Genomic DNA, 19858 nt, shown 5'->3' on the forward strand with positions numbered 1-19858 from the left:
CTGAGATCACGTTTATTTATATATATATAAAAACAACCCCAGTGACAGTTGGTATGAGTTTCTTGATTTTATTGATTGTGAAAATCAGGAGCATTTACACATTCACAGCCTCAGGCCTGCAGCACACAAAGGCAGTCCTCCATTCAGAAGCACACATCCACTCCCCCCCGGCCCGTGGGCTTTATAGGGCAGAGCATCATACAGAATGAGAGGACCGGGCATGGTGCTGGACGGCCGGTGAGCTGACAGAAGGCGCTCCGACCACCGAGCGGCGCCAGAGAGAGCTGCTCAACTCCCTCTGACACCGCGGGGTGGTGACAAGAGGCCACACAACGCCCGGTAGGGCTTCATTCACCAACACTGAAGTCACTGAAGAAAATCATTTTAAAACAGAGAAACAAAACCCCGGCTGACATTGTTTCAAACTACACACGGTCTTCGGGCACACATTTTATAGCATCATTGAAATTTGTTCAAATCTTGTTTGGAATGTTTTTCTTCTTTACAAAAAAAAAAAGCGGTAGAACGAGCTCCTTGGACGAGATTTAGAAAAAGATTAAGCAGACCGTCCTAATCTCCAGAGGTGATCAAAGACTAGTGCCCATCAGATTATATCATATGCTCGTAAACTTCTGGATGAGGGTATGAGACGCACACACACACACACACACACACACACACACACACACACACACACACACACACACACACACACACCCTTATGACACATTGGGGCTGGGGGCGGGGCTAGCCGTGCTGTGCTCCTGATTGGCTGCCGGGCTCCCTCGAGGCGGGACCTCAATGATCCGGGGCTTGTCGATGATGCGGGCGCGGCGGTCGCCTTTCTCCACGATGCCGATGATCCAGGCCCCGCCGGTGGCCCCCTGCCCTCCAAACCCAGAGCCTTGGCTCTTCATCTCCGAACAGAACTTGGCCGCCTGCTCTCTGGGGAGGCAGACCAACAGCCCGCCTGGAGACAGGACCAAGAACCAGAGCACCCAGAGTCATGCTCGCGCTACAATCAACTGTAAATCAAAAGTAACTGACACTGACTCTGAAGGACAGGGAAGTCGGACAGGTGTTTAACAGCCCGAACACAATGTACATGATCAGCCATTCGGCTGCATTTCGTTCCCCGCCAACACTGGCTAGCCACCAACTCGGCCTATTCTGGGAGCTGTCCTACCAGAAGTTTCCGCCGACGTGCCCTGGATCAGGTTGAACAGGTTTCCGCACGCCTTGCTGATGGCGGCCATCTTGGCGATGATGGGCAGGTTGTGGATCACGAAGGACACCTCGCTCCGCTGCTGCGCCGCCAGGTTGTTTGCGTGGCCCAGCAGCCCGAAGCCCGTCACGTCCGTCCCTGCGTGGGCCTGGAACTTGTGCATGAGGCCAGCCGCTGGAAGGGCAATGTCGCTTTTTTCACTCACGTCAAACACATGTTCAATTTAAGTACCATGGGAAACGCTGAACTCTGTCACGCAAAGTAATACAACGTAGGCGGACTTCCAGCGTCTCACAGCTGAAATGAGTCACTTTCATTACTAGTCATTTCGACAACAGACCACCATGCTCCTTCTGGCTGTATGTTAGGGCAGGTGACTTGAGTTTACCTGTGCGATTGAGCGTTGCCATGGAGAACATGGCTTCCTGATAGGCCTCTTTCACCTCCTCCTTGCTGACCACAAGCTTGATCTTGTTCCACCTTTCAGGCTGGGGAGGAGAGACGGGTGAAGAAGCAGCAAGGACACCAGTGGACGCGTCCTACGCGCCACGATGACAACACAAAGACTGCGAGCCAAGTGGAGGGCTGACCTGATCCAGCCACTGATGGGCGTTGACCGCTACCTGGGTCCCCAGGGGCTTGGTGAGCACCAGGACGTCTCCCGGTACGGCTCCGTCGGGCCTACGGGTCACATGGAGACGCAGTGGCACCGTGTTCAAACATACGCTTGAAAGGTCCTAGACTCCACTGTAGGCATTTCCAAATGTTAACGTAATGCACATATATTATAAATTAAGCTTTTTCAACACGTGAGCTCATATCCAGACATATTGCCCTATACAACAGTGTTGAAAAATCCTATTCCTGAATTATTTATTATATTTAGAGTTACAACTACAGCCTAACACATAGCTGGCTGGCGGGTGTTGTCCCTTTTGCATTATCTAACAATTTCCTGAAGGATCCCATTGCTTCTGTTTACTTCAGCACTAATAACCACTAAATAATTTCATATTGATGCGGTAAGGAATATTTAATACCAATTTTGCTTGGCTGTGAAAAGTTTGTCAGAGACCTGGTGCATTATATAACATATTTATGCTTACATTTGGAATTGACTCCAAAGTGGGCCCTTTGTACCTTTAACACGACCCAACACACTACTGCAGCCCACAACATTTATATTCCCGGATCGGATAATTCAAATAGAGATTGGTTTCAATCAGAAAACAGAGATTTTCCGATTGAAACATCCAGATAAATAGATTCATCTGGAGTTTAGATCCAGATAAATCTATATTAGATAACTGAAGCAGGATGTGACACCCGATACTCAAGATGTACACATGGGACCATATCTGCCAGCCTGCATGCAAAACAAAGCCCTTTCAGTTCACAGTTGTGCATCCCGCTTCCTTACATGATGAACTCGCTGGGCTGACACACGACTGAGGCCACGCCGCCGACGATGATCCACGGGTTGACCACCGTCTGTCCCCCGGTCACCGAGGTGCCTCCCTCCTCCGCCGCGTCCCGGAACCCTCTCATCAGCAGCGGCATGGCGCGCTCGCGCTCCTGAACACAAGACCGCACACCTCTTGTTCACACGCTCCGCGCCATGCAACTTCCCCAAAACGGCATCTACCGACACCCGGAACCTCCCCCCAGCGCTTCCCGCCACCTTCTCGTTCATCTTCTGGCTGACACTGAGCAGCATCAGCATGTTGTCACACTCCGTGATGCCCATGGCGTAGAGGTCACTGAGGACGTTGGCGCAGGCGATCCGGCCCTGAGGGACAGCGGAGACAGAGTGAGGACGGGGAGATTCCTCGCAGCGGTACAGGGGACACATATGACACACAGCCGCCCTCAATTTAGCATGCACGTATTCCGGGCTGCTTGAGAAACAAATCCACGTCGTTAAAAGAGTATTCCACCAAGGTTTGTTGCGATTTAATTATACTACAAAACGTGGGCAGTCGGAGGTCACACGATCAGGATAGCCTCCTGATCATGTGTTGATCTTGTTTCACCACTATGCAAAGTTGTGGTGGAGTTGTGCGGCAGGCATAGTGCGGTTCAAGAGGAACACACAAAAAAGGAAAACAGAAAAAAAAAAGAAAAAAGGAAAAACCTCCCTACCGGTTCTATTCATGTTTATCCAATCACCAACCAGAAACCTTTAGCAGGTAGAGATGTTTGGTATACTTGGCCTGCGTTTTAACATCGACATAGTTGCTAAATCAATCATTATCATATTCAAAATAAGTAATTATATGCAACCGTTGGCCTGTATTGTATGAGGTGTCCTGTACTGGCCTGTATAGTGTGAGGTGCAAGTAGTTACTTCCAAAATGGTGTAAACATCTACAACAGCATGTGGCAGCCAAGTGATGAGGTTCTTGGATACAGTTTTTTGGATAGATAGTTTTTTGACACACACACACACACACACACACACACACACACACACACACACTTTGTGTGGAAAAGTGGCACACTGTCTGGGCCGCGGTGTACGCACATGTCTGGAAGAGGGTTACATTTGTAGGACACTTATATAATGCTTGTTGAGTCAAAATACAAGATGGTGTGTATTTTTAACCAACAAGCGAGTTGGGGGTTCCCTTTACATTTACACATGCGTTAAACCTCTTCATTAGTTATTCAGGTCAGTGCCAACCCTGCAATCACTTTGGTGACTTTTTAGATAAACTGGGTAGTTAGGTTTGTTTGTTTGGAGACGTAGCAGCGAGCCATGCCTTGTTTGGATTATTGGTCTTTGTTTTGGCCTGACCCCAATTGAGCCGTCCTCTCCCACATTGTAGAGTAACCCTTTTGAATTTGTTATTATCTGAAAAACGGGAAATAAAAGCATTTGATTGTCACTTCTGCTCTGAGTTCTAAACAGTCTCCGGTTGTCTTGTCATTACGGAGAAAGTCTGATCCGTGTATGAGTGGTAAATGGTTGAGTGAGGGACTCATCCAACAACCTCATCCAGAAACTCCAATATGATACAACGTCAGGGAATGGATGTTCAGATTGCTAGCAGATAAGCCAGCCACCACCCTGAGAGGCTCTATACCTTCTCATGTCGAACTTCACCTTAATAACTACTACTCCAACACTGTCAATTATTCCAGTCTAAAACTATGATTGAAAAAACAACTATCACAGTATACACAAGAGCTGAGAGATGGCCACTCAAAATCAACTACCAAAGAAACAAAGCTTAGTATTCCTAAACTTTGTTTCTTTGGTAGTTGATTTTGAGTGGAAATCTCTCAGCTCAAACATTACAATGATGTTTGAGCAAAGAAAACTGCATAAAGGGAAATTCCGTTTATTCACTAGCACATGCAATAGCTTCCTGTCTGAGGTTGGCTAAGTGTTTGCTTAATATGGGTGTTGTCTTTTTGTAATTTAAGAGCACAGTAACTTACCATCATGTAGGGATCCTCCACTAGAGGATAGAAGAAGTCTGTGGTCTGGACGAGTGAGAGTCCTCCATGTCTCAGAGGAATCACGCATGAGTCCATCCCTATGCCTAGACACACACACACACACACACACACACACACACACACACACACACACACACACACACACACACACACACACACCTTTATATCTTGAACTTAATAGAGCCAAGGTCTATTACATTTTAGCAGGCTTACCATTGTGACAGGACAATAAACTTTTTTTTTTTAATGATTTTCCCTTTACAAGTTTCGTTTTATTCCAACTGGAACCAGGGTATACGCCAGGGCACCTGTCAATGACTTCAGCGTGGCGAGCAAGCAACGAAGAACCAAACAGCCTTCTTATGTATTGAGGAGCTTAAGTTAAGACAGATGAGCGAAACAAACAGCGTTCTGATGCATTGGCGGATCTTAAACTAAATGGGCTAAGCGTGCGTCTCAGCGCGCCGACGTTGACGGCGGCTCTGCGGGACATACCGAGGCGAGGGCCGGGGAGCTGCTGACCGAACTCCGAGGCCTGGTCTCCGGCCTCCCCTGCGCCGGCAGCCGGGTCGGGCTCCAGTCCCGCCAGGAGTCTGAGCAGAGCCTCCTGGGGGACCTTACAGCCTCACCCCTTCAGGTCGGAGAAGGCAGTGAGACGGAACCCACGATCCAGCCCATGGTCCTCGGGTTTGAAAGGCTTGTATCCGGGTAGTAAACAGCCCTCGACCCCCACGGCCTCAGCCGGGGGAGTGGGAGGAGTGGAGCCGGACATGTGTGCGCGGTAATCTGCGGTCGCCGCAACCTCCGCTCAGCCCTGATCTGAATGGCGCGACCACTACTGTCGCTTGACACCGCCGTCAGCCGCACAGGAAGGATCTTTTGACGGTGACGTCATTGCTCCAAACCGTAAGGTGTACCCTACTACAATTTTTTTTTTTAAAATCAAACAGAAACCTTAAACACGCTGTTACTCGGTTGAACACGTTATTAAGCCATACAATAAGGATTTTAAACGTTATATGATTCAACATTCGACTTCAAACGAAACAAGTATAATGGATTGAGCGATTTACACCCCCATAATCAGGAGTGGAATGGTCTATTCCGTAGCGGAGCGCTCTCTATCGCCCCCGGCGGATCTGAACAGTATTCGTCTGCTCACCATGACTCGGCCTGAGGTCCGAGGCAGCGGTCTAAAGTCTATTATACTTCGGACTCCGGACTGTGTTAAAGGACGCTCGGTGGCCGTCATCATAGAGCTGTTCAAAATAAATGATCCTAAGGGTAAGGAAAGGTGTGTGGGAAATAATAGAATCTATTGTATAATCGGTATTATCATCACACACTATACAATCTTGAACTAACGATGATAATGAGTGTAATAAACGGAATTATGGCTTGTTTCCTGTTTTATGAAGTTTTCAGAAGGGGATTCAAGTACGGGCATTTCTACACGGTGCTGATTTTGAATGTTGTACAGAACCTTTTTTTCATCTAAGTAATACTTTTGGCGAAAATGGAATATAGAATTCATGTCAATTCAGTTAAAATGAATAGTGTGGACAATAAACAAAAAACAAAAGAGTAGATGGCTGAACCTTCTGGGGCGCTACCCATGCCTTGAATGGTTTCGTCCAAGAATACACATCGGCCTCTTCCTCCCTGAACTTTGACTCCAGTCCACCAAAGCACCAAAAAGGACATCAAATATGAAAAAAAGGATCCCCTACTGCAATTATCGTCTTGAATATTATTTATTTGACAATCTCCAATTATACATTGTTGATGTTCTTTTCATGATAATAATCTATAGTTACTGACAATATTCACACAATAAAATATGAAACCATAAGGTGTAATTGTAACTTTTCTTTCACAATTCAATTGGAGTGAACAGCCCATAGAGTGTTATTAACCATCATGTTGTATGGCCCATTGCAGCACTCAAACTTCAAACTCATAGAAATATATTAAACCAGATCTGCTCTTAACTTTGGCACTTTTTTTAAATCATGATATCCGGATAAATCCAATTATTCTGAGCCTATCGATTCTATCAATGGTTGTTATTTTTTAAGTCAGCATTAACTATTTTTTAAATAATAGGAAAAGCCTCAAACTCATTATAGAACAAGGAATCTATTGGGGTAAAATAAATAAAAAGAGAATAACTATAATTATTTATGGGTGAACATTCTCAAAGATAAAACTATGTAACAGCTATACAAAACAAGGACAGGCACAAGTAAATCTTTGTTGGATTGAGGGTATAATTAAGGATTAAAAATAAAATAAATCTGGTACACACAGGCGCAGAACACTGAATGGATACTTTGTTTAGCATTTAGAGAGTATACCAAACTCTAATCCATAATACATCAGACGCATTGAGAAGGGCCAAATGAACGACGACACATAAAGCCTCATCTGTCCTCCTAATAAACCAACACTATATTATTCACATTATAGCACTGTGTTCGAGTTAGTTCCAGTGTTGTCTGGAGACCTTTAGAAAGAGCCTTGCACGTCGCCTTCAGCCTCATCAGAGGTGGATGATTGGGTTCCACCTCTGTACACATCATTACACCTGCACTGCTGAAGCAGGGGACAGTGTGGACCCCTGGGGGACGATAGAAAGTCAATCTACACCAGGATTTGAATACACATAGCAGACTTGTACAGCAATGACATTATGCTCGTTACGGGCTACGGTTCTTCCGCTGCTTCTCCAACCGCTTCACACCAGCCTTCCTTTGATCCTGACGGGCTTTGTTCCTGATAGTCGCCTTAAACCAAAGCACTGTGTCCATTGGGGGGGGGGGGGGGTTGGGTGGGTCTCGTCCTTGCGTGTAAGCCAGAAGGTGTTACTGTATGCAGTCCATGACGTGTATTTGCAGCGTGTCCATGTCCGGTGCCTGGTACTGGCACTTGGGACAGCGATAGTCTGGCAGCTCCTCGGCCCCGGGTCCCGCCCCGGGCCCCGCGCCCGCTTGTGGGAGGCCCTGGCTGCGGAACGACTGGGGCGGCGGAGCGGTGTTGAAGGCTGAGCAGGGCACCAGGGAGAGGCGGAGGGAGAGCCATACGAAGAGAGGAGAGAGAGCTGTGGGTTAGCTTCAACATATTTAGATCAATATATCACGTGGTTTAAGATGAGGTCACCAAGGAAATAACAATGCTCATTTGAGCTCGGTGACGCCAGCGAAGCTCAGAGACTGACATTTCTCGATCCAAAGTGACTTTATCATTTTTGAATTCATCTGAATGAGTTATCATTAAATATTTGGATAATATGTCCGAGCAGGAAAAGACGATGAAATTCCAAAATGGAATAGGCAACTATAGAATGAGGTTGGTCGGCTGAAACCCTGATAGAGTATCCTGCACCTTGTGGCGCTAGGTTCGTGGGCCGCTGGGCTCTGAAGTCATCCAGGTGTCTCTGCTGCATCTCTTCAACGCGAGCGCTGAAAGAAGAGAGGACCACTTGTTACGGTCACAATAGCCTTCACTCACGACGGGTCAAGCCTTACACTTCCCCCTCAACCCAAAGCTATTGAACATGGGGGAAAAGAAGGTCTGGAGGCAGAGCGGGTTGACTGGTAACCAGAAGGTTGCTGGTTCGATTAGCAAAATCCCCTAAATGTAAATGAACCTCCCCTAAAGAGCCGTGGGGTCCTAAACCCGAGCAGTGCTGTCCCACCGTGAGGCTCCTTCCTGTTTGAGCCGGTCGATCTCGGCCAGCGCCTGGGTCAGCTGATCCTGCAGCTCCTCCTTCCTCTGGTTCAGCTTCTCCCGGGCCTCGCGCTCCGCCAGGAAGTCTGCCTTGTAGATCTCTGCCTGGACGCGCACAAACACCAAGGATAAGAGGTGGGACATCGGAGTGACAGAGGCATCAGCAAACACAGCCGGAAGGATTTTGGCGCCCGCGCCTTGTTCCCGTGTGGCAATAACGTGGCAACATTTTGATTGGAGCATTTAATCATTGATTTTACGTGAGAACATTTTTGGGCTCAGTAAACTGGATTCTTTAACACAAAAGGGCAATAGCAAAAAGGTATCTTGTGGTCTCCTATCATGTTAGATAATTGTGTTACAAACTATGGCCCAGCTGTAGGGATAGTTTGCTGGTTTACAGGCACAGCTACGATCGGTTTTTAGGAGAAAGGCATTTAGTTAATGATCCACCAATTCAAATTGGACAATCTTGCCCTACAATGGTCAAGCTCATAAAGTAGGTCTAAGCTTGTGGTCGGCAGCTTGCCTCAATCTACCATTGCACCAGAGTTAGTTTGCAATTTGAGAAGGTGGCTTTGTCTATTACATAATGTATGACCATCAACACTACAGGGTGAATTATTCACTCAAATGACTGCACTTAAAGGAACATGGAATCTGGTGGTGAACCAATCGCAGCCGTCTATCCTGGCTTCACGAAGATATCCATTTCATGGAGTTGATTTGCGACTCAAAGCGCTTCTGAAGAGGTGTGTAGGTACATTAGGCTGGGGGTGGATCCAGCATTGCATATAGGACATTCAGGACTGGTGACAGCTATAACTTGAAGCTGCCATAGTGTAGTCTTAGTGTACATCAAAATCAGGGAAGGAAGGCTGGAGGCTGGCTAGGCCAAAACCTTCTTTGTAAATATATAAAGAGGCAAATGGTACAGATGGTCAGAAAAATGGCCTTCCATAAGGAACTGTTCCGGCACCAAGCCAAAACAACATCTACACAAGCCACAAACCAAGAGAAAGCCGCATCCGTCAATCCATTACGCAGATGATCTTTGTAAAACCTCTCCAAGCACTGATTTCATTTAAGCTGATAAGGTTTTGACTGATTCCCTCTGAATTACCACGTCGTTATACTATTGAACATATAACTTTACGTGCAAACCCCTTAAGATAGCATGGTACAGCATAGACCTACAACAGCAAACAAAGTCTCCACACGTTGTTACGGGCCTCGTGTGGCCAAAGGCACTTGGGTAGATGTACTTTTCTTTTCACTGAAAATCAGGGAATCCCCTCCTTAGTTCCTGATCGGGTGACCTGAAAGAAGCGTAAGGTCTGTCTGCCATGCGCTGCACGTTGAACATTCCCAGTAAGTTAGTCAGTTGGGGGGGTTGTTCCATGTGCTTCCTGCCCTTTATGTTTCTTCCCTGGGGAGTGGGGCTATGGACGCGGGGGTTGCCCTGTACATCTGCCTCACGTTGATCACTTTGCCCTAGAGACACTAAGCGCGAAGGTAAGCGGTGGATGCCCCATGTTTTTAAATTATTCTTGCCAGCCAGGGTCTGCTTCTTTTCTTTCTTAGGAGTTCATCTCTAGTAGTAGTTTCGTTTTGTTACGTTGCTTTCCTTGGATTCACCATGGATGCCCTTACCCTTCCCTTTGTGTTTCCCCTTAATAAATGCATTACCTATCCGGTGTGCCTCTTCAACGCTTTCCCCCACTGGTTAGCTACTGATTAGACCGCTTAAAGGAACGCAACAGGAGGTATACTCTGCTTCCCCCCCCGGGACTCAAATGGGTGATAAAAACATAAAAACAAATCTTATGAATGCCATGCCATGAGGAAGCTGGAGCAGCACAGAGCCGGTCGACCTTTTCTAGATAGTGACGCAAACAACATCTCTCCTGCAACCCAACCGTCGTACTGTGACTCCTCGCAGGCGGTTGAGCCAGTTCCTCAACCAGAGGATTAGGGTGTGCAGGTCGACAGGAGACCAGCGTCCCACCAGTAGATGCACCTGCTGACACTTGTGTTCACCCCCAGCCAGGTCCTATCTGCGGAGAGCTTTCTGAACAGCTGGACATATTGGGACAGTTCAAAAGCTGCCAGTGGATGCCTGACCAATGTTGGTGTTTTTATTTCTGAAAAATAACTTGATGATGGTAGAGAAGAAGCAACGCGCCAAGGATCTAGTTGGCAGGGGATGTAGCCACACTACAGCACTACCTTTCATTGTGAACTTTATGGTGTGATTGTGGTAAAAGTGGAATTTGTAATAATGTTTATTGCACAAGAGAAATAGATTTGATACTTCTTCATTTGAACTTTTATTTGTTTTTTAGGCAAGTAGTTATTCTCTGCAGCCTAAACTGTTTTATTATAAGGCGGAACCCTTTAGTATAATACGATTATTATACTTTAGTATTTAATGGTGCTGACGAATGCAGGCGAGTGTGAGAATGTGCGGCCGAACCTGGGCAGTGAGCACAGGGACGGTCTCCAGGGTGTATCTCTGCTGCTCCACCTCCTCCTTCAGTTTGTCTATCAGGTCCTGTTTGAGGGCCAGGGCGCGCTCGGCCTCCTCCAGTCGGCTGCTCATGTCCTCGCCCTGAGAGAGAGGGGACAACCGCACCTTAAAGACAGGGCTGTCTGTCTCTGTGTCCCCCCCAGAGAGAGAGGAGACCCCACTGTAGAGACCGCACCTCAAAGACAGGGCTGTCTGTCTCTGTGTCCCCCCCAGAGGGAGAGGAGACCCCACTGTAGAGACCGCACCTCAAAGACAGGGCTGTCTGTCTCTGTGTCCCCCCCAGAGAGAGGGGAGACCCCACTGTAGAGACCTCTCTGTGGTAATGACATCGACATGGTACAGATAACAGTACAGACTGCAGGCAAAGGCTGCACACACACACACACACACACACAATTACCTCATTCTTCAACTTAGAATCGTATTCCTTGAACAGACACGTGTAGGCGTGTTTCAGTTGAGTCAGTTTTTTCCTGAAAAATAAGTAAGAGCAATTCAATAAATAACAATCAAACAAACACAACAGTTCGACAAGAAGACATATTAAGTCCTATATAGAAAAAAGCGCACTTAAAATCCAGTGGGCATTTCTTTGATGTGGTAATGCAGGCCCCTGCATGCACATCACTGTGTTCTGCTGCAGAGTAGAGCTCTGTGCATTACTGTGGAGCTCTGTAGAGCTCCCGATATGCAGAACAATATCGCGAATCAAGCGCTGAATGATGTGATGCTCAGGATCACTATGTGGCTTGCTGATGGATAGGAGGCTTTGAAGAACTACTCCCACTTCCCACTGCTCACAAATGGTTAATTTGAAAAACAAACCCTAAAACAACCTATTTTAGACTCACGTTAAAGTAGTGGGTATAAACATAGTGATATCAATTTCTCCTGGTCCAAAATTACTTAAATGCACAAATAAAAACGTAGGATAAGATTGTAAGATGGATTTTAAACAGACTAAACTCATATAAAAGCATGTGTTAACCTATCCCAGAATACAATGAAGGGGTCTATGAGACGTCAGTCCTAAGCAGGTAGGGTTTCCCTTTATCCAGTAAATAACATTCTTCAACTGTATACCACCAGATGCAATCGGGAACACAGGAGTAAGGTGCCTCTTTCAAACAGGACCCCCATATTAAAATGACAAGATGTACACAGAGGGAATTTCCCCCTGTACTAATCAGACACTTGCTGCTCCAGTGAGTATCTCCTGCTACAGAGAGTGTGTTTGCGCGTGGGTTGGAGTGTTTGTGTGTGGACACACCTCTCTTCTATGACCACGTGGCGCTCCGCCTTGAGGGCGTTCTCCAGGCTCTGGGTCTGCAGCAGCAGCTTGTCCACCGCCACGTTGTGCTGCTTCTTCTGCTGTTCCAGCTCCCGCTCCGAAACCTGCAGGGCCTCGATATTCATGCACAGCCTGGTCGCACACGCACCACACACACACACACATTTGCAGGTAGCATTTTGTACAAATAGGGAAACAACAAAAGGAAACAGAAAGACAAGTAAGCACAAGTGATATTATTAAATATATATATTTAAAGATCGGTGGGCCAACCGCTCTAGGTTTGAGGAACACTTTCCTATCAATATCAGTATCAATGAACACTTTCCTTCAACCAATATTTGCGTGAAAGCACGCTGCATCAAACCACTGGCGAACCAGTAAGGCCTCGGTTGTTGAACTTAAAAGTTAACAATTTTTGTGAGGTGCTTTGGGAATATTTTATATTATACGTTTCTTTCTCATTGGAAGATCTAACGATTTATGAATCGGTCAAGGGACACGCACGGAAACCCTTTCACGTTCCTACAGTTTATGCACGTACACACAGACGGAGCGATGGAACAAGCACACACCAGAACGCCCATGAACACAAAACACAGCATGCTCACCCTGGCGTACGCACACACGGGGATGAGGCTGTACAGCCAAGATCAGACTTACTTATCATTCAATATCTTGCGGTCGTTGTCGCTCTTCTCCAGGGCGCTCTGCCTCTCGTTCAGCTCCCCCAACAGGGACGTGGCCTGCGCCTTCAGAGCCTCGCAGTCCTTCACCAGCTGCAGAAGAACCGAGTTGTGAATCGCTGTGGTTCTCATTAGAACGTCCTCGCTCTGTACATTACAGTACATTATTATGGGAAGCCATTTGAATCTATGCTAAATAAATAAGTATCGCTTTGAAACAAATCAATAGGGCGATAAATGTATTCATAAATATATAAATAAATCAATATATTGAAATATGTAAATATTTTTATTTTTAAAAGGATTTTTTCCCCATAAGAACTAGGGTTATATATTCCAGGGGACTTTCTATTTATTATAGCACCTTGGTTTCTTTAATTCCACGTTTATTTCATAATTCCACATTTCCATGTGGTATATTCAAATGAAAGCAACAGCATTGAATCACTGAATGGCCTGATGGACGGAGGACACTTCTTACACAGGGCCTAGGTCAGTACGGACGGACAAGCTGTTGTGGGACGGTATGGAGACATGCTAGAGCAAACTGATCAGCCCATACTTTTCTGCCACGTGTTGAAGCCTTTTTAGAAATACCTACCCGGGCCAAAAATATGGGATAAAATAAGTGAGGTTTAAAGGAAGTATAAGTTATATGTTGCCATTATGTTTGAAAAAAAGACAGAGTTAATTAAGAGCCGTGCTCCAAGGGAATTCCATGTGTCTTTATGGCACCTCCTGATAGCCCTCTGAAAGGAGATCCTCATCTCATGTTTACATCAGATCTGGTCCTAGGGCGACCGCTGAAGCGCTTATCGCTCTATATTTAATGACCTCATTCTATTTCTACATTCACTGATATGTTAAGGTTAACTAAGTTTTTTATTGACACAATTAAAGTTCAACGTTGTATTAATGTATTTATCATATGGTTAAAAGAGCCATTATGTGGCGCATATGAAGGGAAGGTCCACCGAGGCCTACGTTCTGAGGGGCGTTCACCTGTCACTCATTCACACCATTTGATCTGAGAGGAACCGCGGTACACCCACTCTGTATTGGCCCCTAAAAAGCCATAAACCTCTGTACACCTGTCTCACGTCATCCAGAGAGGAGGAGACGGGGAGGGCTTTGCGACGTCCAAAGCGATACGTCCGAAGCCTTTCTCTGGCTTCACTCACGCTGACTTCCAGGTTAAAGTTAACTAGCTAATACTACAGTTAGAGTCAAACACTGCCTGCTTTGTCAATGGATCCGATACTTAGACTGACTCAGCGGTTGGACTAGAGTCAATGCAGAGCACACAGCCCCCCCATCGCCCTTCGGTGTGAAAGCCCCTCAGGTAGGGGCGCGGTCCTGACCATACACACCTGGCCACAGTCCTTCTCCTTCTGCTCCAGGAGGACTTCGGCCCGGTCCCGCTGGGCCGAGCTCTTCTGGAGGGAGTCCAGCTTCTCTTTCAGCTCCCGGTACCTGCACAGAGACAACAGGCTCACACTGCCGCTCATCCTCCCCTCAGCACCACACAGACAGGAATACAGCGCCTGGACGTGAGACCTGGGTCATTCCCGCTTATAGAGAACTGGACATTGAGCCGTTTTGCTTCAGAAAAATGTGGCTGGTGAAGATGACATAAAGTGTATAAAATGTATACGGAGTAGATGTCAAAAAAATCCAATTGTGACGTATAAAAGGACCTCTTCAATGACTTTCACGAGGGCCCTTGTGCACAGAGCACGTTTTTGTGGTAGAAATCCAGCAGCACGGCGCTTGGATGAAGCGCCGTGCACTGAGAGAAGGAGGGTAATGCTGTTATGGGCTTTGGGTCCATGACAGCCATGTTGGTGTCGATGACAAAACTACCTTTATTCTGGCCACTGGCGGACAGACACTGAACAGACACTGGGTGAAATGTTAAGCCATTCGGCACGGAGAGGCCTCAGGCAGAAACTCTGTGCAGCCCTTTTTGTTCCTGGGTCAGCATTAGAATGCTTTGGATAATGGGTCTGCATTAGACCCATTAGAGTATACATTAGACTGGATTAGACCCATTAGGGTCTACATTAGACCCATTAGGGTATACATTAGACTGGATTAGACCCTTTAGGGTCTACATTAGACCCATTAGGCTATACATTAGACTGCATTAGACCCATTAGGGTCTACATTAGGGTATATATTAGACCCAGTAGGGTCTGCATTCAGCCCAGTAGGGTCCGCATTAGACCCTTTATTCTCTGTGGAGAGAATTTTAATCTGTTTCAGGTTCAGAGGCACCAAAATAAAAAACAAGAAATAACCCTAACCTCCAGAATAAGCGTACCATTTGAGCACACCTGTATGAGGTCATTGCATGATGGAAACGTCTCTGATCACTGTTCCATCGCTAAAGCCATTGTTCTTAAACCAATGAACAACTGAAGAGAACAAATAGGTAAGGACCAAGAACTCATCGCACAGAAACAGGCGACATCCAAACGAAAGAAATGAAATGCACATCACGCATGCACATGCAGGTAGTACCGGAAGCAACACGCAGCACCGGAAGCAACGCGTCACGCTGCCTGCGACAGGCAGAGCGGAAGCAAAGGAGGGAGGGGCATGAAGCAAAGGACAGGAGGCCTCCGAGAGCTCACCTGCCCTGCGTGGCCTGGAGCTGCTCTGTGAGTTTAGCCAGGCTAGAGCTGGGAACAGAAGACGGCACGCAGAGGGGACAGACGTCTCACAGGTCAAGGCTTTTTGGTAGTAAGGCAGAGGGTACAGAGGTCATAGAGGTCTGCGTGCTTCAGTTAAACATGCTTCATTTCCTTTGTATTGTTTTACTATGAACTTCTTCCTTTGGCAATTCACTCTCTTATATGAGGTTTCTACTTTATAAAGTCACATTGGGGAGGGGCCCACAGCATTTAGTATGTCGGGGGAACACAGCTGAATACACTGTCGCTTTGAACCACGTGACAGGCAACATCGCCCCTGGTGAATAAACTAGGAAACACACTCCTGGTCACGGGTTGGGTGAGTAAGCGGCACATGGTCACAGTTCATTAATGTTTCTTAGTGTTATCACCCATATTTGGCATGCCTGATTACTAGGGCCCACTAGTCCACTGCCTAATAATCAAGCACTTTATGAACTAAACACATCAGCAGAGAGCAATCGTTGCAATGGCAGCTAGTGTAAACCAACAGCAACAGACAGACGCTTAAGATGGCGTTGGTGCAGTTAGTCCAGCACAGTCCAATGGTAGCCTTCAGGAAGAGGTCCTACCTGTCAGAAGAATGCTGAGCCTCAGATCGGTGGTGCGATGCCTCCTCTGTGCCACAGCCCGTCTAACCAAACAAAAAAGCTCCATTAACCACCGACTACAGATTCATCGTTTGGATCGGCATTAGGAGCAAAGGTCCAATGAAGATGCATTAAGACCTTTCTTGTGATTATTTTCACTGGTAATGTAGGCAAGAAAAATATTGCACGATGTGGAAGAGAAAGGCAACTCAATCGTTACATTCTGAAGTTATAAGCAGCAATGTTTTATCATTCATGAAACCATGTTTGATGAATAAACCAATGACCACTTTCGTTCAGCAAAGCGGTCCAGATATTCGGACAGACTGCCAGATGGACGTACCGACACCGTGGCTGTGCGTACAGTCTGACGGCGGGGCCTGAAATACCTGTGCCTGAGCCAGTTTGGCTCTCAGCTGATCCCTGTCTTTCTCCGACTCCTCTTTCTCTCTCTCCAGGTCCTCGTTCCTCCTCCTGAGCTCCCTCATTCCGCTCTCCAACTTCTCTTTGTGGCCCTTGAGCAGGTTAAGAAACTCGTTTCCTCCTTCGGTTTTCTGGGGAAAACAAATAGGTTGCGTCGGTTGGAGCTGTAGGCTGACACAAAGCTTGGGCCCAGGCCAAGTCCTGAATAACACCGAGGGGAACGTGTAGGGTGGAGCACCGCACAAACACGCAGATGTTGATTGGAACATGGTTGGAAAACATGAATACATGTCAATGATTCGGACAAAAGAGGATCGGTTAAAATCATGGGTAGAAGTTCAAAGAAATGATTATATTAACCTCGAACAGCAAGGGCAGCTGAGGAGGTGGTACAGTGACAATCAGCCGTGAGCGGGCAGAGGGGCAGAGAACCAGTAGCATGGAGCCAACGCACCAACACATTGGTACAAAGTGCATACAGCACAATAGGCGGGCTCACCTGGCCATGTTCCACAGACCCCATCTCCTCCCCAGCCTCTGAAAAAGAGCCTGGGGAGGTGCGGAGGCCACTACTCATGGAGCTATTCAAACTTGCACCATCCTAGACACACAAACACACCCGTCACGTGAAAAATGAATGCATCACAACCAACACAAGGCTCACTTTGGTCACTCCCCCTCATTCCCTAGAGCATACAGCACGAGTCTTACCTGGCTGGGGGCGTGGTGTGTGTTGTGATAGTGACTCATACCATGGTGTGTGTATGTTCATATAGAGAGTCTTACCATGGTGTGTGTGCTCTGATAGTACGTCTCATCGGGATTGGGCATGGTGTGCATGTTCTGATAGTGAGTCTCACCAGCGTGGTGTGTGTGTTCTGGTAGTCTTACCAGCGTGGTGTGTGTGTACTGATAGTCTTACCAGGCTGCCTGGGGGCATGGTCTGTGTGTTCTGGTTCACCTCCTCGGCTGGTTTCCTTTCTCGCTGATCTAAAGTCTGAGACACAAAATAGACATTAAAGAAGGTCTGCCTGGTCCTGACGAGAAAGGAGCATGGAGCAACATCGGTTTGATGTCGACCTGCTGCCATATGTATATTAAGTTATGCTACGTTAAAACCAGATTATTGAAACAGGGCTAACCCTTTCATTCATCGTGGTTGGTTTTTCAGTCAGCAGCGAAAAACAGCGGTCTTAAAATAGTAACTTCTCAAAAGGTATGCTACAGAATTAATTTGGCTGACGCTAAAATCAATGTTGCATGCGTCCTAAGTATTTTAAGAGATTGTTATTGAACGAAAACAGCCTTTAAAAATGCCACAATCAAAAAACACCTGTAATTATAACATCGTAAAAAAAAATGGTATACCTGTTCAAACCATTCATTTGTGTCGTTAACCGTTCTCTCTGTATAGCCCATAACCTGCCGCCTCGACGGGAACGCACACGAGTCCAAACCCCATACACACCTGCGGTCCCCCCAGGGGGCCGTTCCTCGCGGGGTGGCCAGCCTGCTCCTCGGTCTGGCAGCAGCTGGAGCTCTGGCTGGAGGGGCTGTGTCCGTTCACCAGCCCGTGCAGGGAGTGGTTCTCCTGGGCCAGCCTCTCCACCAAGGCCCTCGCCTCCTGGAAGCGGCAGCTGAGGAACTCCCTCTCCTCCCGTGTCTTCCGCTGCCAGCTCTCCATCTCCTCGCAGCGCTGCCGTAGGGCCAGGTTGCTGCAGCGGAGAGCCTCTGGGGGGGGTAACATGAGGGATGAGACGGCAATAAAAAATTAAAATAAAAAATAAAAAACCGGGGAAAGAGGACAGTTTGGGCCGGTCGGAACAACAGCATCTGGAGACAAAGATGGGCTTTCGGTAGTATCAGAACCCGACTGCAAAGAGTTGCGCACCTCTCAGTTGCTGGTTGTCTCCCAGCAGCCTGGTCACCACTTCATTGGCGGCCAGCTCTGGTGGAACCCGGAGGCCACCAGTGCTCTCCTCACCCGCCATGTCCCAGTGCATGGAACCGTCTTGCTGGGGCTGCACCATTCCTTACACTTACACACACACACACACACAGTCTTAGTGTCACCTGACAATCCATCAGCATGTGTGAATGCAGCACAAGCAGTTACTTTCACTTTGAATTCCCGACCATCAAATCAAATGCTTGAAGTACCAACCTTTTCCCTAACGTTGAATGCGCTGAGGCGACCCTACTACCAACCCCACCACCCACCCCACCGACCCTACTTCTAACAAGCTACCACAGGGGTTAGGGTTAGGGCGATTGTAGCACATAAACAAACACACCAGAGAGGTATGGAGACATTACGTCACCTTCAAATACCACGAGGAAGACAAGCTCAAATAAGACAACAGACACCACAGTGGGCTGAATAACGAGGTGATCCGGCTCTGTTCCGATCAGGTTGACCGTTGATTAGAAGATCGACCATGTGATGTCAAACGGTAGAACGCATACACGCGGACCGCTTACCTTTTTATTCAGCAGACTGACCCAAGTCCCGATTGACCTCAAAAAGAACCCGCGGTTGAATGTAGGACCTGTATTTATGTACTATCTATGTGGCGCCGACGTTAGCCAGGTACTGTGTGTTAGCTCGGTGTTTATCGCAGTGGGCTAGCAGGCTAACTCGACCGCTCCGCGTTCGGCTCCTCTGGCGTCGGAAGTAACGAGACCCGTCGACCGGAGACACATCGCGAGGATCAACGACTCGTATACGTATCGCTAAGCATGCCCGTTGTTTTAATATGCCGCTGAGTTTATGGGCTTCATGAGGTGAGCTGTCAAGAGTAAAGTAGTCGGGAGTTGTTGTTAGCTTCAGGAATTCCCCTTCCTCCTTCCGCAGAGGAGCGGTGACGTCATTACACTGAATCGGTGACGTCATGCCGTTCCGCCAGTCTAGTGCTGCGTTCCAGGGACTCTCTTTTTAGCCCGTAAGTTACGAGCTGGATCTGGTACGTCGACCTGGTTGAGTTCACGGCGAGTGAGTTGCGGGTTTTGACTGCCGTTCCAGGGCACCTTCACGGGAAGCAGGTTGTGAAAACACCGGTTACGGGTTGTTTGGAACGCACCGTACGATATAGTGCTACCTAGTGGTTCTGCGCATGCTTTTGCCGACAATATTGATCCATGTTGTATGCCGCCTTCTAAATAGCTCGGAGGTTCGGAAGCTCGTACTTGTCTTTACGTAAACCTTCCCTACTTCCGAAATAAG

At 47.4% G+C, this 19858-nt stretch overlaps 2 protein-coding genes across 4 annotated transcripts; both read right to left on the minus strand.

Annotated features, from left to right (window-relative positions):
- Window positions 1–48: 48 nt before the first annotated feature.
- On the minus strand, window positions 49–5541 carry sephs3 (selenophosphate synthetase 3). Its single transcript, XM_079741753.1, has 8 exons — window positions 5186–5541; window positions 4670–4773; window positions 2907–3014; window positions 2646–2800; window positions 1816–1906; window positions 1614–1713; window positions 1187–1399; window positions 49–970 (listed from the first exon to the last, which is right to left on the minus strand). The coding sequence occupies exons 1-8, from the start codon at window positions 5460–5462 to the stop codon at window positions 720–722; spliced, it is 1299 nt and encodes a 432-aa protein (XP_079597879.1). The 5' UTR covers window positions 5463–5541; the 3' UTR covers window positions 49–719.
- An 884-nt stretch (window positions 5542–6425) lies between these two features.
- Window positions 6426–19811, minus strand: ikbkg (inhibitor of nuclear factor kappa B kinase regulatory subunit gamma). 3 transcript variants are annotated; one of them, XM_079741746.1, is made up of 16 exons: window positions 19117–19811; window positions 18527–18673; window positions 18104–18366; window positions 17558–17632; window positions 17135–17236; window positions 16602–16766; window positions 16195–16256; window positions 15563–15610; window positions 14297–14399; window positions 12904–13019; window positions 12220–12372; window positions 11350–11422; window positions 10896–11030; window positions 8388–8524; window positions 8075–8151; window positions 6426–7733 (listed from the first exon to the last, which is right to left on the minus strand). In XM_079741746.1, exons 2-16 carry the CDS (start codon window positions 18663–18665, stop codon window positions 7555–7557), a joined length of 1827 nt encoding a protein of 608 aa, XP_079597872.1. In that variant the 5' UTR covers window positions 18666–18673; window positions 19117–19811; the 3' UTR covers window positions 6426–7554. The 3 variants fall into 3 exon arrangements, with proteins under 3 accessions (XP_079597872.1, XP_079597874.1, XP_079597873.1); XM_079741748.1 differs by lacking the exon at window positions 17135–17236 and having other exon boundaries at window positions 19117–19806; XM_079741747.1 differs by lacking the exon at window positions 15563–15610 and having other exon boundaries at window positions 19117–19805.
- Between the last annotated feature and the right edge of the window lie 47 nt (window positions 19812–19858).

This window comes from Pollachius pollachius, assembly GCF_949987615.1.
Source record: "Pollachius pollachius genome assembly, chromosome: 8".
In the NCBI taxonomy this organism is placed as follows: domain Eukaryota; kingdom Metazoa; phylum Chordata; class Actinopteri; order Gadiformes; family Gadidae; genus Pollachius; species Pollachius pollachius.